A 23,047-nucleotide genomic window follows, 5' to 3' on the forward strand; every position below is an offset into this window, starting at 1 on the left:
TTTCACCCCACTCGGGCTCTGACGCACTTTCGACTTTCACGGCGACCCATAATGACGGCATTCGTTGGATTGGCATTTCAGTTTTGGCTTCGTAGCGTTCGCTTCAGAACTGTTCCAGGGATGCGACACGCAGTAGACCGCTCCATTCGCACCATCAGCAGAACAGGCTCTGCTAACGGAATACTACGCCTTCCACATCGCCGGCAGCGGGTTCCACAGAACGCTGGTGGCTGCTTTGAAGGACAGTAAGAGGTGCAAACATGTAACTCTTTTGTATCGGTTGTGAATAAATAGTTGCCACCAGTCAAGTTCCAACCCTCGTAATTTGATAAGAAACAAGGTTTCACAGTACAACTAGAGGAAAAAATCCTAAAATTGTTGATTTGTAATTATATGACGCGGAAGCGTTTGAATTCCCTGGTCCCTTATATTGCCATCATCGATATCGATAACAAGCCAAACTCGTCGAGGTTCTCGATTCCCGGGATGGGTGAGCCAGCAGTACACATAACTAAGTTTGTACGGAACCCTCAGAGGAAGAGCTCTACTCGCACTTGGTCAGTCTTTTGGTACTTCATGTTCGCTTCTTCTGCCTTTTCTAGCAGAGTCTGAACTGTTAGACTAGGAGCTGGTTTCCGTATGCATACATGATACTACTCTCTCCGCTGTCAGATTGTCTCCCGCTAGATCGCTTATATCGATCTCTCGTTCTGTGCGCTAAAACCCTATAGATTTATGGCATAACCCAGCGATCTGCTGGAGAATAACTGCCAACCTTTTTCCACAATGAAACAGTTTATGAGTATTGCGTCTGTATTTACGGCCGTACTTTACAAAATACGGGACTGCGAAGTGCATGACCTTCTCATTGTACTACGTGTTAGCATTTTTTCCCGTTGTATTTCCTTCCTGAGCGTCAGAAAACTTACTCCTTAAACGCATTTGTGTGAATTGTGTAATCTCATCTCCACAGACCCTACGGTCACGATTTGATGGGGGCGAAGCATAGCGCATTTGAGTCGCTCATTTCCGAAACGTCCTTTATCCAATTTTTGTGGAAATTGAGTTATTGTTACCATAGCACTCATCAAATTTTTTTACATCGTATTAAACTATATTTTTCGTTCAAAACTTCCTTTAAACCATTACAAATTAATAATAAAATCATGAAATATGCCTATTTAGTTTCAGAATGTCCATTATTCTATCCAACATGGCGGACTCATCTACCGTTAATTTTTGTAACAAAACGACCTATATCCTTTGCCTTTTTCTAAGCAGTGTGTCATTTTTTTTCAAAAGTGACTTACACACAATGCAACTACCAACCATTTTAAAGAATAGGGTAATTTAAAATCATTATATAAGGTATTTTTCTAGTGAAACGTGTTGTGGTAGAACTGGCGGTCAGCTGAAGCTAAGTTTTGTTTACTGTTGACGATAGGTTACGTTTTTTGTTTATTGTGAAGTTGGTGCTTGTTTTGTGTGTTCACCAAGGCGTTTTTTCTAGTTTTTATTGTCAAAATTCTTACCAGTAATTGAAATTAGGCTGTTTTTAAGCGTCCTTCTGCGTTTAAAGTGAGCTTCTTGTTTTAAAAGTGTACTGTACAGGCAGTTGATAAACTTTGTGGTTAACCAGTGGAGGAACTACAACCTCAAACTACTGAATAACAGGTTATGGAGGGACCGAAGATACTCTATGCCAGAAGAACAAAGAAAGGAAACGAATAAAGGATCCAGACAAATGGAAAAAGACAATAGAGAAGCGGAAGCTCTACACGTCAAAGACTTTGCCAAGACTACCACATTGCCTTAATTCTGATCAAGTTTTTAAGTGTAATCAGCATGCAAAGCAAGATGTTCGTAAGTTTCGTGGATGCTTTAATTCTTCCAAGAATAAAATTGTTCGGGATAACAATATACTTAAATATACACCTAAACGGAGGAGAACTAATGAAGATGAACGGAAACAAATCACTGAAAATTGTAATCGCTATCTAATCCCACATATCAAATCTGGAAACACTTCTTTGGTTCGGGTATGTAAGAAATCCTTTTGTGGTGTACTTGGTGTTAGTGAGAAAAGAGCTCAACGAGTTTCTAAGAGACATTTCCACTCTACTAATCTAGCTGTAGAGAATAGAGGAGGAGAGAATAAGTCTAAGCTGTTTGAGGCTTAAAGTCATTCTGTAAAGTCATTCATAGAGAGCCTCCGCACACTTGAAAAACATTACTGCAGAAACATTAGAATTACAAGAGAGTATTTTTCGAGCCCTCTTTCAATAAGTAAGTTTCACAATTCAAGAATGGAAACTGATCTTCAAGTTCCATATTCATATTTTTATGAAATATTTGTCAAAGATTTTAGCCTAAGCTTTGGCTTTCCTGCTGTGGACAAGTGATCCAAATGCATCCAGTTTCAGTTGAAATTAGACAGTGGGAACAAATCGGTTGAAATTGATTTCAGTTTCCACAAAAAAAAGGGCAGAAGCATTCTTTAATTTACTGAAAACTGAAAATGAAATCACCCTATCCTTTGACTGTCAAAAGAATTTGGTTTTAGCCAAAATCCCTGACCAGGCAGCTTACTATAGTCGACAGTTCTATTTATTTAACTTTACTATCTGCCAAGGTACATCTAAAGATAAGCAGACAAAAGACCCTGTTTTTATATATCACTGGACAGAATCAGACTTCAAAAAAGGTTCGAATGAAATTGCATCAGCAATTTTTCATAGGCTAAATAATACTTGCTTGGAAGGAGTGACCAATGTAAGGCTTTTTGCGGATGTTTGTGAAGGACAAAACCGGAACAGCTCAATGATGATTATGCTTCAATACTGGTTGGTAAATGAAGCGCAACCAAATATTAAAGTCATTGTTTTAGTATTCCCTGTACCAGGTCATTCGTATATGCCGCCTGATCGTGTATTTGGCAGAATTGAAAAGGATAATCAAAATTATGACACTATTATTAAGCCTGAGAAATACACTGAAATCTTTAAGGAATGTGGAACTGCTTTCAGTATGACTGAGACCTGTAATATTTTTGATTGGAAGAAGGTGCGCGAAAATTACCAAAAGAAACCTGGATATTGGCACTTTAAATTTTCAACTGCTAAAAGATTTATTATAACACTAGGCAATGTGCCAACGTGTGAAGTACTTGTTGCAGGTGAACCTTGGTATAACACCAATCTCTGAAAGGCGAAAAAAATACTCAAACCTGGATTTAAAGTCCAAAACTTTGAACTACCGTTATTACTACCAGGAGTAACAGTAAAAGAGTTGAAAGTGAAAGAAGTCAACAATCTTCTGGCTCTTCACTCTGGGGAAAACTGGACTCAAAATGAAGACCTGGCCTCCTAAAAAATTATTATATTCAATCTAGTACAGAATAGACCTGAAGAACAACCTGATGATGAAAACGCTGGTGGACACATGGGCGATGAAAATGGCTTTCAATTACTTCACAGCAGTTAATAGGACAAATCCAGATTTAAATAAATAAAGGACTACCCTTAAGGCGCTTTTAAAATTATGTTTCCTGTAATGTGTGTAGGTTTAATGTAATGTTATTTTTTAATAATTTTCTGGTAAATGTATGTTTCTGTCTGTTTCCCAAACTTATCCAGAAATCATTTCAGTTGGTTTAAAAATACCTACAGACATGGATTCCACAAAAATTAAATTATATACGTTTACTAAACAAACACTGTTTATAATTTTCCCCTATTTTCTTTTTGAAACTGTCTCTTATCCAATGTTTTTATTTTCAAAATGTCTCTTCTCCATATTCTGGTTCCAAAACGTCCCTTCCAAGAGTTTTTTATTTACAACAAAATTTTGAAATAAGTTATTTTATGATTTTTTTTAAAAAATAGATAACTAAGAAACATGCAGAAAAAATATCAAGTTTATAAATACAACAAAAATTGTTAAATACGTTTTTTTTTTCTGCCGGCCGCGGTGGCCGTGCGGTTCTAGGCGCTACAGTCCGGAGCCACGCTGCTGCTACGGTCGCAGGTTCGAATCCTGCCTCGGGCATGGGTGTGAGTGATGTCCTTAGGTTAGTTAGGTTTAAGTATTTCTAAGTTCTAGGGGACTAATGACCACAGCAGTTTAGTCCCATAGTGCTCAGAGCCATTTTGAACGTTTTTTTTTCTAATTGCCGAAATTTATGCCGATTGGATAAAGGACATTTAGGAACTAAGCAACTTATTTGTAGATTCCTTACTTGATAGAGGTTCTTGAAACTTTGTAAGTAGACTTTCGATGGATACGTGAAATCTCTTTTCAACCGTCTGCCAATTCAGGTTTATCAGAATTTCCGTGACTTCTCCGTGAGTCATACGGACTTGTCACCGCTCTTCTTTGTATACGTGCAACATTCCTTGTTAACCATATTTGGTAAGTACTCCACACAATTGAACAATATTCTCAGGTGGGACGCGCAAGTATATTGCAAGCAGTATTCTTTGCAGAGTGAATATTGCCAGTTACCAAGCAACGAACAGAAGTATGCCGCCTCCTATGAGCGCTGATACGACAACCCAATCATTCCTTTATCTGCCCCGATAATATACTGCAAAGACGATGTTTACGTCTCAGGTACTTTCCACAGACCTGAGGTGACAAAAGTCATGGAATAGCGATATGCACATATACAGACGGCGATAGTATCACATACACGAGGTACAAGAGAGCAGTGCATTGGCGGGGCTGTACTCGTTCATGTGAAAAGTTTTCCGATGTGATTGTGGCCACCCTAGAGGAATTAACAGATTCTGATATGGGGGAAATACCAAATTTCAGGCATTACCTCTCACCACTGACAGCGCAATGGCCTACGACCGTCACTTAACGACCGAGAGTAGGGCCTTTACATAGAGCTGTCAGTAGCAAAACACAAGCCAAACTACATGCAATAACCGCAGAAATCATTTTGGGACCTACGACGAACGTATCGGTTGGAACAGTGTGACGAAATATGGCGTTAATGGGTTATGGCATCAGACGCCCGACGCGAGTGCCTGTGCTGACATCACGACATCGCTAGCATGGCCTCTCTTGTACCCTTAACCATATAGGCTGGATCCTAGACGACTGGAAAATAGTGCCTCGTCAGATGAGTCCCGATTTCAGTTGGTAAGAGCTGATAGTCGGGTTCGAGTGTGGTGCAGACCCCCGGAGCCATGGATCCAAGTTGTCAACAAGACACTGTGCAAGCTGGTGGTGGCTCCATAGTGGTGTGAGATGTGTTTACATCTCATGGACTCTGTCCTCTAGACCGACTGAACCGGTCATTGGCTGGAAATGATTATTTTCGACTACTTGGAGATCATTTGCAGCCATTCATGGACATCACGTCGGTGATGTTCGGCTACTTGCAGACAGGCTATTTTCAGCCATTCATGAACATCATGTTCCTAAAGAAAGGTAAAGTTTTTATTGATAACAGTGCGCCATGTCACCGGGTCACAATTGTTAGCGATTGGATTGAAGAACATTCTGGACAATTCGAGCGAATGATTTGGCCACCCAGATCGCCGGGAATGAATCCTATCGAACATTTATGGTACATAATCGAGAGGTGAATTCGTGCACAAAATCCTACACCGGTAGCTCTTTCGCAATTATAGATATCTAAATATGGCTTAATATTTCAGCAGGGAACTTCCAACGGCTTGTTGAGTCCGTGCACGTTGAGTTTCAGCACTACGCCGGGAAATTAGACGTCCAATATGATATTAGAAGGTATCCCATGACTTTCGACACCTCAGTGTATAAAAAGCATTGAAAAACATGAAATGTACGTTAAATGTAAAGAATACGTAATGAAGGACCAATTAACTCTTTAAGGTTCATTTAATCCCCTCTGCTCTACATTCAAAAATGTTCAAATGTATGTGAATTACTAAGGGACCAAACTGCTGAGGTCATCGGTCCCTAGACTTTTACAATACTTAAACTAACGTATGCTAAGAACAACACACACACACACACATGCCCCAGTGGATTCGAAACTCCGGCGGGAGGGGTCGCGCAATCAGTGACATGGCGCCTTTAACCACGCGGCCACTCCGAGCGGCTGTTCTGCATTTTTAACGTGCTTGCTGATCAGCTGCAAAGATAAACAGCAGATACAAACTGCAAGTTGTAGGAAATATAACGTGAGAGTAATATCTAGGTAGAAAACAATTATAAGACAATGATGTGTCACAATTGGTTTCTTATTTTCATGCAATTCATTGGTTTATTAATTTCAAGTGACGAAATTTATTAACAGTTCACGAACAGAGATTTGTCTTGACAAGAGCAGTTACCGTTCAAGCAGTATCGGAGAGGAATCGCAGCAACTCCCAACCATCGACTTGGAAACTGGTTCCCATTCAAAGAGAAATTAGCAAATTATGACATAACAAGGAAAAAGCAGCGAACTTTTTTCGGAACCATGTTGGATAAATTTAGGCTCTTGTAAACGGGAAAGATTGCATGACCAATTTACTGATAGCATCGCACATTTTGCATGGTTATCACTAGAATAAGAGATATTAGGAAGCATAATGACGCATATAGATAGTATTTTCCCCTGACTCAACACGTTAATTGAGTAGAGCAATACTGGTACGAAATATGCTCCGCCATCCAATTTACAGTAGGGTGCCGAGTGTGTACCAAAGGGAGAGCCTCTGAATGCAGAAGAACGGTTTACTGACTTTTTGTGAAATATTATAACCAATAAAGCAAACAGATAAACTGAAGAAATTCAAGGACTGACGAGTGCTACCGATATTACATCACTAGCGTAGAGGGCACTGGAACTTGTTACTATGACATACCTGTAAGTCACAAGTCCGTGGCAAAAAGTAGTTTAGTATATAAAGTGTGGTGATGTTGAAGTTAATTGTTTGTTGCAGTTGTCGAAAACTTTTGTCACTTTTGTCAGAGATATTAATTGTTTAATTTTGTACAAATAGGAAAATATTTATGATGTTAAATAATCGATTTGAAATTGGATTGTAACTTCACTGAAGAACTGACCTAATCTTGTATGTGAGGGTAGACTTTCCCGGCCTATACTGCTGATGAAACCTTTTCGAGTTTCCGTCCTGGTGGGTGCGTCGAAATTCTGCGACGTGAACTCTATAATGCACGTACATATGGAATGGCCAACTGTCTAGTCTCACTTCTGAAACCCATATAGGGACACTGCAGGCATCACATGAGGAACTCTGAGCAGTATATGGCCTTACTGAAGGAGATGCAGCTGCCGAAGTATGTTCCGCTGGTGATCTTCGACGTAACATCTCTTTTCACACGAGCAGCATTTGAAGAAACCTTGGTAGTGTTAGCACACCATTTTGAGCCCCAAACGGTCCAGTCTACTTCAAATTTGGTGGAGAGTTCTACGAACAAGTCAATGGAGTAGCCATGGACTCACCACTTGCTCTCGCAATTGCTAGTTTCTATATGGCGCTCTTCGAGGGGATAGCACTAAAATATCTGCACGGCTGAAACATAAATACTTCTTCTGTAACGTCTAAGATACCTTCGTTGTGTGGGACCATGGGAAAAAGGCCCTGAACGAGTACCTGGACGACCTGAACAGCATCCATCAAGACATACTGTTCACGATCGAAACAGAACAGAATGAATTTCTTCCATTTTTGGACATTTAATAAGAAGAAAAGCAGACGGTAAACTGGAACACGCAGTCTACAGATGGAAGGCTCACACGGATCTGTACCTTCGTGCAACGCGCTGCCGGCCTCTGTGGCCGAGCGGTTCTAGGCGCTTCAGTCGGGAACCGCGCTGCTGCTACGGTCGAAGGTTCGAATCCTGCCTCGGGAATGGATGTGTGTGATGTCCTGAGGTTAGTTAGGTTTAAGTACTTCTAAGTCTAGGGGATTGATGACCTCAGATGTGAAGTCCCATAGTGCTTACAGCCATTTTTGCAACGCGCTGTCATCATCAGGCGAGGTGGTACACGGATTCGGTAACGATTCTAGTACACAAGGCACGTTCCATTTGCGACAAAGACAGCTTTTCAGCTGTGCTTCAACACCTTAAAGATGTGTTTCACCAAAACGGGTACAGCGAACCGCACATTATACGTGCACTAGAGAGAACGAATTATACGGTCGTCCGCAAAGAAGAGGTAAAGAAATAGGAAGAGAAACCCGCCTTTGTACAGTATGTTGGGCTTCCCTTAGAAAAATTGAGAGAATTCTTGGAAGAGACGACGTTAAGGCCATCTTCCGACCACCAAGAAAAACGAAAGATACGGTTGAGTCGGTAAAGGACAAACTACAACTGCAAAAACCAGTATATGTATATAGCGTCCCTTGCGAGAGTGAGAACCAATAAATCGGGCAAACACCTAGCACATGGCAACGCTGCAAGGAGCACATTACATGCGTACTTCTGGGCCATAAAGATAAATCAATAGTGGTAGAACGTTGCCTCAACGAGGAGCAAACGTTCGAATTTGAGAAAACAAAAATGTTGTGCCGAGCTAACGGCTTGTGGAAGCGTCGTAAAAGTAACAATCTAGATAAGGCTCCATGACTATCTGGTCAACAGGGATGAGGGCTACCAACTAAATTTGGCGTGGTACCCTGCAATAGCAGCTATGCGCTATGAGCGCACTCAGCAGCCAACATTCGCCAATCTGAGCAGACTGAATGCTCCGAAAGACGTATGGCGGTCCGCGTCCTGACCTCCTCACGATTTCATCACCTCTCCTTATCCACGTCGATAAAATAACCATCACCATTATTTTACCGACAGCCACCCACTGCAGGGACACTAAAGCATGTACGTCACTACGAAAGCAGATGGTGCCTGCTATACATCGACTCAGGCGATGTAAGTTTCCCATGCTCAAATTCATTTAATATGTATACTCCTAAGAACTTCTGTGTGGTGTGTAATCACAGGTTACGCATAAATGAATTAACGTCTGCACTGAGCTACCTTGCGAAACATTACAATGACTTTGTTAAAGAATAGTTTTGAGGAAGACAAGCACAATTCTCCTCCTTTTCAAGCATCACTTCACCTACCAGTGGTTTCCATTCTTGCTCACATCATTCTTCATAGAAGTGGAATTGGTTCTGCCGTTAGCTTCATCACGACTCAACAGGGTGTGAAGGGCGTACATGTGTTTTCCTAACAGGAAAGTCTTGACATTATCTTAAAATGTAATTCCCTGTTCAGACACTGGAGACCACGCGCTGCTCTACACCTACATCTATATCTACATACAGATTCCACAAGCCACCATACGGTGCGTGGCGGAGGGTACACTGTAACACCACTAGCTTCCTTCAGTGCTCCATACGCAAACAGAGAGACGGAAAGACAGCTATCTGTATGCCTCCGTATGAGCGCCAATTTCTCGTGTCTTATGTTCGGGTCCTTGCGTGAAATGTATGTTTACGGCAGTAGGATCACTTTGCAGTCAGTTTCAGATGCCAGTTTTTTTAAATTTTCCCCGTAGTATTCGGCGTAAAGAACGTCGCCTTCCGTCGGGGTATCCTCATTTGACTTCCCGAAGCATCCCCGTAACTCTTGCGTGTTGTTCGAACGTACTGGTAACAACTCTATCGGCTCGCCTCTGAATTGCTTCAATATTCCCGAAACACTCGATCAGTACTCAAGAGTAGATCGCATTATCGTCGGAAATGCGGTCTCCTTTACAGATGAACCACACTATCGTAAAATTCTCTGAATAAACGAAGTCGACCATTCGCCACTATGTCACTGGATGCAATACTAGGAGCATTTGGTCAATACATCATCCTACCAACCATTGTCAGTGTTCGGTTCTCGAAGCAGCGACTTCATTTTCAATTGATCTCAATTGGTCTCGTGATGCTGATTTCACCTCGTTCCAATCCTCCCAAAAAGAATAAACTCTTGGGACTACCGGGAATTGTACTCACATATTCTTCAGAATGTTAGCCACTACAATCATTCCGCTAAATAGATGGATCTCCTCATTACGTAGCCTCGAGAAAAGAATTCTCCAATGTCGAGTCGACTGCCCTGTAGGCATCAAAGTGCAGCTTTATCTTATACCCGTCTCTGACACTAGCTCAGAGATAACGGATAGTGAGAATCAGGCGTTGTGATCAGTAGCACGCTGCGCTACCTTACAGTATAATGTACAGCTGTGTCATCAGCAGTGATGGCTCCCGTCTCGAAGTTTCAGAACAGCTTGGGGAAGAAACCGTTGGAATGACAACACCTTTGGAAACAGAGTTCCATCTGGGGAGTAGAGTGCAAGGAGCACTGTGACTTACGGCGTGTAGGCCATTCTACTGTAATATACAGCATACTGCATATGTAGCACATAACATTCTATACTTAAGACTGCGAAATGCTGACCAGTGGTATCAGCGTTGAGTTGCTGTAGACTGGGCTGACGTAATTATCAGTGATGTGGCACCTTACACGTGACAGCAAGGTGACGTGAAACTGAGTGTTCGTGTCTCATTGGCTGTGAGGAGTCCTACAATATATGGAAGCAAAGCGAAGACCCTGATTGGTGGAGAGGATTCTTTTTGCGGCTTGCAGGCCAAAAACTCGGTTGCGGGGCAACAGTGAGTCGAGCGGGGACATACGGTGCTGGTAGATGCATGCCGAACGCGGTCGTCACAAACTTCTAAAGATTAGTTAAATCTTAAAATACGACGCGGTAAATTGGAATCCAATCGCGATGATGTCGAGAGACTTGGTCGTGAGCGTGTATTAATGTTTGTACGATCGTAGTGTATCATTTCATTTACGTGTTGGATTTAGGAAAATGGTACAACATCTACGTACAGTGAAGTCTGGAGTACACCTGGATTAATATCCAGCACCAAAGTGATTTATGACGTTATTTAACAGCGAATAGTTAGGTCCTTTCCAGACTCCTCTTGGTATGACTTTACAACACACAGTACATCAGCGCCACGAGCCAGCGGCCTGCGCTACATACTGCGAAGGAGGGACAATCATCTACACAAGATTCCAGGTAGGAGTTAATATACATACAGTTTATGTGATGTGTAAATGACTTCCAACAGGAGCCTTCCGTGTATTGTCACTATAACACAAATATACACCGTAGCGTGCCTTACTTGGTAATACTGGCGCCTCGTGCTGAGGGCGACACTCACCCAGCGCCTGCTGGAGCCCCTCGTGGCTGGTGGTGCCGATGAGCCAGGGCGGCTGGTCCTGCAACTTGCGCCTGCCCAGGGCCTGCACCATGTCGGTGACGGGCTGCGGAACGAACGAGATGTTGCGGCCCAGGAACGGCTCCGTCACGGGCACGAAGGGCCACGCCGGCCGGCCGAACCCGTCCTGCAATCAGGCACGCGCACCTCCTGTAGCGTCAGAAAATTTCTCACAGTTACAACGGAGCGACGGATAGGAACTCGACATCGTAGCCTGTCAGGAATTATCTCAATAACTCACTTTCGACTAGAGATATAACGATGCATTTTGAAAATAAACGGGTATTCACTGGACAAATATATTTTACTAGAACTGACATGTGATTACATTTTCACGCGCTTTGGGTGCATAGATCCTGAGAAATCAGTACCCAGAACAACCACCTCTGGCCGTAATAACGGTCTTGATACGCCTGGGCAATGAGTCAATCAGAGATTGGATGGCGTGTACAGGTACAGCTGCCCATGTAGCTTCGACAATATACCACCGTTCATCAAGAGTAGTGACTGGCGTATTGTGACGAGCCAGTTGCTCGGCCACCATTGACCAGACGTTTTCAGTTGGTGAGATATCTGGAGAATATGCTGGCCAGGGCAGCAGTCGAATATTTCCTGTATCCAGAAAGGCCCGTACAGGACCTGTAACATGCGGTCGTGCATTATCCTGCTGAAATGTAGGGTTTCGCAGGGATCGAATGAAGGGTAGAGCCACGGGTCGTAACACGTCTGAAATGTAACGTCCACTGTTCAAAGTGCCGTCAATGCGAACAGGAGTTGACTGAGACGTGTAACCAATGGCACCCCGTACCACCACGCCGGGTGATACGCCAGTATGGAGATGACGAATACACGCTTCCAATGTGCGTTCACAGCGATGTCGCCAAACACGGATGCGACCATCATGATGCTGTGAACAGAACCTGGATTCATCCGAGAAAATGACGTTTTGCCATTCGTGCCCCCAGGTTCCTCTGAGTACACCACCGCAGGCGCTCCTGTCTGTGGTGGAGTGTCAAGGGTAACCGCAGCGATGGTCTCCGAGCTGATAGCCCATGCTGCTGCAAAAGTCGTCGAACTCTTCGTGCAGATGGTTTTTGTCTTGCAAACATCCCCACCTGTTGACTCAGGCATCGAGACGTGGCTGCACGGTCCGTTACAGTCGTGCGGATAAGATGCCTGTCATCTCGACTGCTAGTGATACGAGGCCGTTTGGATCCAGCACAGCGTTCCTTATTACCCTCCTGAACCCACCGATTCCATATTCTGCTAACAGTCATTACATCTCGACCAACGCTAGCAGCAATGTCGCGATACGATAAACCGCAATCGCTATAGGCTACAATCCGACCTTTATCAAACTCGGAAATGTGATGGTACGCATTTCTCCTCCTTACACGAGGCATCACAACAACGTTTCACCATGTAACGCCGGTCAACTGCTGTTTGTGAATAAGAAATCGGTTGGAAACTTTCCTCATGTCAGCACGTTGTAGGTGTCGCCACCGGCGCCAACCTTGTGTGAATGCTCTGAAAAGCTAATCATTTGCATATCAGAGCATCTTCTTCCTGTCGGTTAAATTTCGCGTCTGTAGCACGTCGTCATCGTGGTGTAGCAATTTTAATGGCCAGTAGTGTACTTCTGTCACTGCTTCACGTGTCCTCAGCGCCGTAGGCATCATAAATCTCGCGTTGGGCAGTGGTCACAATATTTGACTCGTCAGTGTATTTTGGCCCCTCTAGAGGCGAGCTATTGTATTTGGCGAGAGGATTTCAACATATAGAGTCTACTAGGACTGCAGATATGTATCTACAAACAAATAAAGAACTAATTACGTAACTTTATTTTTTGGAGGTTACAATTAAAATTTTAAAACAACGCTCTTAAGGTAGCTGAACAACCACGTTATTCCACTGTTTGGGAAATTCAGCTGTTTCGTTACTGTAAGTAATATATCGATTTCAACTCTACTTGCGCCGCACTCAAAAAGTGTTAAAATCTTCACATCTTTCCGTGGCGTGTTATCTGTCAATAACTGCTTTGATTAATTGGTGTTTTCGGGGGACAAACTGACATTTACCGTGGATGTTATAAGTATTAAGATAATTTGTCAGTTATTCATGTCTGTCTCTAAGCCGTTCTCCGCAAATACCCTTTTTCTCAGATGCTTAGGTCGAGTAAGACATGCGGCGAAGTTTGAGGATATTTGAATGTAACAGAGAGCTCCTGGAAAGTTGAAGAACAGAGTCGGTCGGTGAGTCGTTCCTGGGGAGATCAATTGAGAATGGCGTTGCCCAAAAAGCTGGGCTTCGTAGTCGAGTGCCAGTATGGGTAAACTATTAAGTTTTACAACAGCAAAAATATTGCTGCAGAGTGAAATATTTATTCTATAGACGTTGTATCTGCTTATTATTAATTCACAAAGGAGATTATGAAAACGTAGTGAACTATGTACGACTTACAGTATATTAAAATAACAGCTCAATAAACGAAAAAGTTATTTACGCTAAATAAACAGAGCATCGCTTTTCACTGTTGAATGAACGGTAATAATTCACAAAACTGGATTCTCACTCTTTTTTATACTCTCCGAAACATCATGCTTTGGTGAAATCATCTGTATCTTATATGATTCACTTAGTACCTCATGAACATTCCTCTTTGGGGTCCTTCATGAAAGTCCTCACATTATTCATGTACTTCGCTATCCTAAACCATTAGACAGCTATTGTACTCACTACATTCGCGCTCAGCAAGAACGTGGTTCAAATTTCCTGATTTAGGATTACCTTGGTTTCTCTTAATGACACAGTGAAGAGGGGGAAGTACCCTCCGACACACACCGTAAGATAGCTTGTGGAGTACAGATTTATATGTATATCACATAAAGCTGTCGTCCATGCACAGTTAAGTCTGTATTCGCAGCTTGCTACACGAAGTTTGATTAAACAGAAATAGAGAGGTATACACAGTTACTGTGTATCAACTCTTTTTTTACTTACAGCTGTTAGACAACGACCTTTAATACGAACTCTGTTAGCTGCTCTGCGAGCAATGGACAGATGCATGTTGAGAATTGACCCAAGAGACGGACAGTGAGATGAGGAAGGGGTGGGGTGTATGTGTGTGTGTGTGGGGCGGGGGGGGGGGGGGGAATATGCAGCAGCCACCAGGTAAATGAGTGGTATGTGGACCAAGGGCGTTCTTTGGTGGATTCCAAAAGATAAGAAAAGACAGGGACGTCGACATAATACAAAGTGGATAGATATTATTAGATTAGTATGGATGAGATCGCAATGCATAGAAATGTACATAGAAGACCTTTATGGCTATCAAATGGCTGCTACTGCTTCTGCTGCAGCTGCTGCTGCTGCTGACTATGATGGTATGATGATGTTAGTGGTGGTGGTGGTGCTGGTAACGATGCTGGTTGTGGTGATGGTGGTGATGAAGATTTAACGGTCGTAACAGTAGTTACCGTGATTATCTGGTCGACCTCTCTAACAACGTGAAGAAAACGAGTTACTGAGAAACTGAATTTCGCTACCTCTGTTGCCTTAAGGCAACGATTTTCGCGAACCAATCAAGGAAGATAAAGCAGTAAATTTGTGATGAGTTTGTGCAGCGATCGACAAGCTACGACTTGCGGGCAGGATCCAGCCTTCGACGTCAGTTCATCAGACCTGACTGCGGTACTCGCATTTGTTTGATAAAACGTATGTAATGCGAGAAGTTGTGATACAATTTACATTTAAATATTGTGTTTAGAATACTAAGAGATCTCCCCACAACACTGCAAATCTCCAGGCTCCTATGTTCAAAGCTCAGGAAGCAGTTGGCTCAGTTGCGGTAAAGTCCTCTAAGGAGTTTTTTTACAATCTCCGAAACGAAATATTTGTTTTCTCATTGAAAAAGATAGAGCTGATCCATACCTGTCAGATCCTGCTTGACTGTCAAAATTCTCATTTTTGGTCGACATCACACCCCGTATGAATGAACTAAACTTGATGCTTCAGCGAAAGGATAAGCACTATGTGATCTCTACAGAATCATCAAGGGATTTAGGAGAAAGCTGTCATTGTCTGTACCACAATATGTAGGAAAAAAATTTTCTCATTTTCTCTGTTTCAAAGGGTCTCAAGCTAAAATCCCAGAAAGTGTCAACCTTGATTTTTCGAAAAAAATTATTCGTAAGTTGGAGCACTTTTTGGAGAACCTTCCAGATCTTGACAGAAATTCTTGTGTTCCAGAATCCATTTGACACTAATCTTAATGAAGTGCTAGCTGAACTACAGTTGGCGCTGGCCGATTTACAAGCAGATGAATTGTTGAAAGAGAAGCGCAAAGAAAGACAACTTGGCGAATTTTACTGATGCGTATCCGATGTCGAGTTTCTAAACTGAACAGATGTCGCTGCTCCCGATTCAGTGTTTGGAACAACTTATGTCTGTGAGTAAATATTTTCAAAAGTGCAGTATGTTACGTCTGCGCATCGAACGAGAGTTTTTGATGAATTGTTGAAAACAATTCTCTTGATTGGATGCAGCAATACCAAACCAAACATTGATGATATCTAGAAAGCCAAGCGTCAGTTTCATAAATCTGCCCCTTCCATCAGGATCCCCATACTTCATGTAAATTTGCAAGAGAAGCGCTTTCTGTAGACAGCGCTGACCATTGACAGAATGTGTAACGACACCGTAGTTTGAGAGATTCGGATGAAATGAAAGGTCGTGTGGCTAGGGCCTTCCGTCGGGTAGACCGTTCGCCTGGTGCAGGTCTTTCGAGTTGACGCTACTTAGGCGACCTGCGCGTCGATGGGGATGAAATGATGATGATTAGGACAACACAACACCCAGTCCCTGAGCGGAGAAAATCTCCGACCCAACCAGTAATCGAATCCGGGACCTTAGGATTGACATTCCGTCACGCTGACCACTCAGCTACCGGGGCCGGACAGAGATTCGGATATGAGCACACTACATCCGATGCAACTATATTTTTTGCTAATATCATCTTTGACAATTTTCTTAGTAAGTAAATATGTTGGTTGTGCTTGTCTTTTGTGTATTTCATGTCACTCACCTTTGATTAAGATAAAATGCTAAACTTAGTTTCTCGTATTTCCTTTCTTTTTTTTTTTCTCAGAGCGTTCGTTCCCGCTTGCAAGTACTGCACAGAATGACAATGCGGCCAGCACTCGTCATTATGTCCGTTGTCCGGCCCGCTGTGAAAAAAGGTAGGTAACTTCTGAGTTAGTGGAAAACGTTTCTACGATACTTCAGGTACCTAGGTTGCAAAATTGCCAATAACGTGGCACGTAATCAAGAAATAACACAAGGATAGTGTTTGCAAAAAAAATGTTTTTCAGGATGGGGGCGGTAAGTTATATAAACCGTTAAGGAAAATGTTTCCAGGACACGACGTACTGGCAGAATTAGAGCTGTGCGGACGAGTCGAGATTCGTGCTTGGGTAACTCAGCCGATGGAGCACTTGCCCGCGAAAGGCAAAGGTCCCGAGTTCGAGTCTCGATCCAGCTCAAACTTTTAATCTTCCAGGAAAATTCAATTAAGGAAAAGTTTAGTGAAGTGTTTTGTATGGAGTGTTGCCGTTTACGGTGTCTATACATGAGACGTGCGTCTGGAGAAGAACTGAAGGTCTGAAACGCACAGATAAAATATGGACTGAGGCAGTGTCACAAATGGTGAACGAGAAAAGATAAATACTGAAACCAATTTAAATGAGGAAAAGAAACGGACTGGGACGCTGGGTGAGAAAAGGCTGCATTATGAAAGAAATACTAGGAGAAATGTTGACTTGAAAGAAGGCCAGAAGTAGAAGAAGATACCAACTAAATGATAATATCAAATAAGTGCATCACACGCAGCTACGAAAAGGATGGCGGAAATCCGGACGGACTGGAGAACGACGAGATCGTTCCGATGGATCTGCCTAATGCGTAGACTACATCATAATTATCATTGCCCTTTTCGACATCCAGAGGATTAACTTCGACTTACATCTTCAACATTGTCTTCCTTAGAAGTCACAAAATTTCTGTCATAGTTCTGGTAACAATTCCACAGCAGTTAATTGTTGGATTTAAGTATAGAATCTTAGGGGACATTCCCTCTTCCTGCGACCAGGTAATTACCAACTGCTGTAAAAGGCGATCCATTTCCGTTCTGTGTGGCTCATGTACTGACAGTTTCTACAGTATGACTAGTTCTACAACATAGCGGCATGTCCTAGAAGCTTTACTATTCGCTGTACTTCTCAACTATATCGTATACCTGACATCATGCATCCAAAAATGTGCTCCCCAATTATCTTGTTATTTTTCGCAATGATGCCTACGAAAGCCTCCTACAAACTACTACAAGAAATATGGTATTAATCCCTTCACAGTCGTCATTTTCCCTGCTTTATTTCAGGTGAGGCAATGATGTTGAACACCATTTCTGTCATACGTAAGTCCCCAGAAGAAATTGCTACCAGTAGAAAGCCCCAGGATGTAGCTAATAATTTGTTCACGTCTACATCTTCGAAGTCTGTGGTCATAGAACACCATCGTAGTCAAAATATGAGAGAGATAAACGGAAGGTCTGCCTCGTGATGACTGGGTGTTGTGTGATGTTCTTAGGTTAGTTAGGTTTAAGTAGTTCTAAGTTCTAGGGGACTGATAACCATAGATGTTAAGTCCCATAGTGCTCAGAGCCATTTGAACCATTTATTTTTTTTTTTTTTTAACAGAAGGAAGAAACTGAATGTTATGGCTTAACGACCTGTCAGCGGTAAGGTTATGCCGACAATTACCTTAAGGGATTTAGGGAAACCACAAAAAGCTTAAAACAGAGTGATAGTTTCACTGGGAATCAAACCTTTGTTCTACCGGATGTGAGAGTGACGACAGGACGCTTATAGACACTACATCATCTGCTCAGACTAACATGAAATTTGCACCAGCATTAACAAATAATACATACCCTATATGAACTGTTGCAATACAGTAAAAAAAAAAAGTACCGGCCGCTCTTCGGAACTGAATCGTAGCCCTCCAGACCTAGAGTGTAGCGCTCCACCCGCTCGACCCCCGCGGTTAAATGACTTCCCCGTATCGCATTTAATTAAAGTTTTGGGGACCCTGCTTTAAAAATGTGCGAATAGGACCCGCGCACGAAGGTTTCAGTACTAAATTACGCATATATAGATAGTATATTCGTCCCAATAATCGAGAATTTCAACGATTTTTGGCTTTTGTCGATACCGATAATGGCAAAATATGAAAATATGTGACACAAATGGCCGCATCTTTAGACTGTATTGGCGTAGATGCTTCAATTTTTTCTCCCACCGACGGACCAAAGATTTTAGCACGCAACATAAATTTCGGCTTGATACGTCCACCCGGTCTTGGCAGACAGACAGACAGTTGGATAGCATGATACAAAAAAAAGAAAAAAATTGGCGAAGTGCGAGAAGGACGCACGCACTGAGGGTTCCGCGTAGACTAGTTCAGCCATTCCGGGAAACGAGAATCTCTACGATTTTTTGTCTGTTATCGACATCGAAACTGGCAGGATACCTGTCCCAGGGTTTCCAAATCTATCGAGAAAGTTTCATTTTCAAGCTTGAAGTCGGATAACCAATGACATAAGAAATATTTTATAGTGTGATATAATTGTAAATTAACGATTTTCTATTTTCTTGTTTTACTTGTACAGTGAACCCTTGCTTCTTGTCAAATGCCATGATTCCAGATCAACGGGAAGTAACTTCCAGGTTTTGATGAGTGAGTTTCAGAGTATCAAAATATGCGACATAAATGGCCGTATCTTTTGATTGCATTGACTTAGAAGCTTACATTTTTTTACACCATAGAGCTATTCCAGATCTTAGTAAGTGACATAAATTTCACCTTTTTGCGTCTACTCGTTGCTGAGGAAAGGGGTCTTTTTTCAGTTGGACAACAACACAGATGGACGGACAACAAATTGATCCTATAAGTTTTCCATTTTTGCCGATTGAGGTACGGAACCCCAAAAACTATTAAATTATCAGAGCGCAACAGTGTTTTGTAAGGCTATTACATGCAGTGATAAGTACCTCTTTATTCTTAGCATCAAATTAAAACAACCTTGAATGTGTCCCTGAGGAGTGGCAATCCAGATAACTTCTATCTGAGTACAAAGTTTAACTCTATCGTAAAAAGGATAAATGTGAGCGAAATATGCTCAGTGGATGTATATCAGGTGAGTGGGTACGACAGAGAGATCTTGAAGGTTAAGCTGATCAGTTATGGGTACTATAAAACCTCGTAATTGTATATTAAACGAAACATAAATACAGGTAACTGCGACCAGCGGCTTGTGATATATTTCTTTATTTCCACGAATTGCTTTTAAGTCAAATGGTTCAAATGGCTCTGGGCACTATAGAACTTAACTTCTGAGGTCATCAGTCCCCTAGAACTTAGAACTAGTTAAACCTAACTAACCTAAGGACATCACACACATCCATTCACGAGGCAGGATTCGAACCTGCGACCGAAGCGGTCGCGCGGTTCCAGAACGCAGTGCCTAGAACCGCTCGGTCACTCCGGCCGGCTAATTTTAAGTATTTTCGGGCTAATCTTCAGACGAGGCATATAGTAGTTTACTTATTCAACTTTTAGCATGATTCTGGGTAATGGTGATTTGTTTCATTGTGGCTATAAGATGGGAAAGACTTTAATGTGTCGTTTTATGTGATGGTTATACGACATACTGCGTCAAAAAAAACACGTTTTCTTCACTTGATTTTCGACAAAATTTGTCATATAACGAACACAAACGGCGGTAAGAAATTTCCAATATTCTAACCACAGTGAACCATCCTCCAGTATCAATCATCATGCTACAAACATGAATATGTTATTTTCTGAATGTTTCTTCTGAAGATGAGCCTGCTGGACTCGAGAACTGGACCGTGACTATAAAGTAATATTTCTGTTGTGGCTGGACGGAGTATAGTGGTTCTGTGGCTTGAGATTTTTTTCAGTATCAAGTCCAGCCCATTCTGAAAAAAGGCAGCTGACTGAGGAAAAGATTTAGTTGGGGTCTCTTTTCCATTGCTACTACGTAGAAATAGTCATTTTTTTTTTTTTTTTTTTGCTAATGTATAATGCATACATTTTGGTAAACTCGATTGTACATTTTGCTCAAAGGAACTAACTAACATGTCTTATTCCTTTTTTGAGCCATTAAAACAACTATCCGCTGTGATCCATAAAAACAACTAACAACAGTTCGTTGCTAAAAATTCTACGCTGCGTCTTATAGCTCGTGCTCTTAACATCTTTGGGCAGCGGACGAACCCCAGTCGGCAGCGTCGCTCATTCGCCTCACGAGAGGAGAAACACCTGAAGGTTGTGGAAGAAAAGATTAAATATATTAAATAATAGTCAATTAAAACAATGCGTAGCCAAATTAGACATTACCTATGACTACGCCTGCTGTAGGAGTCCGCTTTGTAACACTAAAGGAGCTACATTTACGTACATTTCATCTTGAAGATTCTTTGCAATAGACAATATAGACGAGAATTTCCTCTTCGGAACATAGAAACGCGTCGAATGAAGTCTATCGCTTGGAAATCTTCGTTTCCTTTATGTAACGTTAGGTGAATACTATCCGCAATTTGGTCTTTCCGCATATGATACTAAACGGAACATCATACAGTAGTGTTTATACGGGCACTGACTCATCTCCTCATATGGACATGAAACTGGTTAAGCAACAGAGACCGATAATCACCAATGAAACAGAAAACAATGTGATTTGGACTGAAAATTTTTATTTATAATAAATAACAAATATGATTCATTAAGTCTTAATAGTTGTAAATAAGTGAATGTGTGAAGGCATCGAAGACGTTGCTCCATAGAATATGAGCAGACAGTGTGGTTAATGAATTATTCAATACGGAAACTTTAAACCTTTTTTGACATTCTCGTGTTGAAGAGGCCACTGACCGCTGGAGACTGCACGAGAAGTCAGTTCTTATATTGACTCAATAACGAGAAAGTACTGATACTGAACAGATTAGTTTACTCAAGATACACTGGGTTTACGCAAGCAGTGCGCGCTCTATCAGCAAGTTGATAATACGAGGGTCTGAGGGATCCTCTTAAACCTCGGCGGCGCTCTGGTTTTAAAGTGATTGACAACCATCGCAAGAAATATGTGAAGAACACCTATCTAAAACGAAATGAGACGGGTCATTTGCCGTGCATTTTCGTCGCAGAACTTATGTATATGACTAGTTTATTCTCTGTAATAAAGAATATAAAATGTTATTGCTTCTTTATTTTGCGAGTGCAACTTCGGGTAAAGAGATAGCGTAATCATTACCGTTCTACGACCAATAAAATGAAAACTATCTCTAATAAGACCCTACGCTTGGGTACTTTAGTACTGGCTAGGATTCCAGAAGCAAACACCGACAGAGGAAAACCACAGTGTCCCGCTGATATGAAAGTTACTACGTACGGGGAACTAGCTAATATGGGCAAAAGTTGGGAATTAAGTCGTGGAGGATGAAACCATCCTAGAAGCCACATAAAGAGGTTTAAGGAAAGAAGGGAAGCCGAATCCTCGTCTTCCTGAATGCAGTTTTCTTAACCGCTGCGCCACAGTGGTCGTTTAAAGCGTGGAACCCGATTCTGACGTTACTGAAAGCACGACACGGTCCGGACATCTACGTACACAGATCTCAGAGCTCACGAGCCGTATAACAGCGATCCTTCCGTGTACCGCCGCCCATCACTCCACAATCCTCACAATGGAGTTGGGAATATGGGGAGAAGGGAGGATGAAACAGCGGGAAAAATTCGCAAAACCGCTATCCAGCATCAGAGGCTGGTCTGCCAGAAAGTACCTCAACGGATAGTAAAAATTGATTGTTAAAATAAGTGCTCGCCGAACGAGTGTATTTGCCGAAATAGCGTGTGGTTTTCTACAGCCTGCTTAGTGGAACACTCAAGTGGCCCACAGGTACGTTCCATTGTGTTCCAACAACCAATTACTAGAATGTCCCACGGTTCTTTGCCGCAACGTGACGTTCACTTCTGCAGCTATTTTAAAGAGGTGTCGTTCAGCCGTCAGTTGGCGTAATATCTCATCTTGAAGAACCTTATTTCCATCGACTCTTAGCCTAGTAAATCGATTCCAGTCTCTCATGGCCTGAAACGTTTCAGCAAACATGAACCGAAAGAAGCAGTAAAACATGGTAGGACCTCGGACCTAATATTTTATCGCCAGATTTCATCCCGGAAATATTTCACTCAAGCACGTAACAATAAGTTGGCATTTGCCAGGTCATAAAATCTACCTGATTGCCATAAGACATAACTGTATTTACTACTCTACATGCACTACATTTACAGGGGTTCCAAAAACTGATTTCGTAAGCCCATTTGACAATACCGTTTCTGGTTGGTCATGTAAACAATCTAAAATCACAAGCTGCGACATTTACTGCAAATGATGTCACGCGCCCTTACACTAGACTAAAGAACCACATAACAAACAGCTGACGCACACACACACACACACACACACACACACACACACACACACACACACACACTCCATGACTCTGGAGTATGCAGGATTAATTGCAGTAACCGTGACATGTATTATATCGGTCAAACGGGCCGCTCTTTTAAAGAAACGTTTAAAGAACATTCACAGCCACGGAATAAAACTTCTTTGGCGCAGCATTTATATGAAACCGGTCATTCTGTAGGGAACAGTGAGAATAGTATGCCTATCTCCACAT

General features: G+C 42.1%; 1 protein-coding gene across 1 annotated transcript in view; it reads right to left on the minus strand.

Moving 5' to 3' along the window:
* LOC126482011 (venom carboxylesterase-6-like) overlaps positions 1–23,047 on the minus strand; it is a 149,029-nt gene that overhangs the window by 28,039 nt on the left and 97,943 nt on the right. Inside the window, exon 6 of the mRNA XM_050105979.1 lies at positions 11,172–11,355. Coding sequence (XP_049961936.1) covers positions 11,172–11,355 — 184 coding nt within the window. The remainder of the gene's footprint in view (positions 1–11,171; positions 11,356–23,047) is intronic.

This window comes from Schistocerca serialis, chromosome 5, assembly GCF_023864345.2.
Source record: "Schistocerca serialis cubense isolate TAMUIC-IGC-003099 chromosome 5, iqSchSeri2.2, whole genome shotgun sequence".
Classification (NCBI taxonomy): Eukaryota; Metazoa; Arthropoda; class Insecta; order Orthoptera; family Acrididae; genus Schistocerca; species Schistocerca serialis.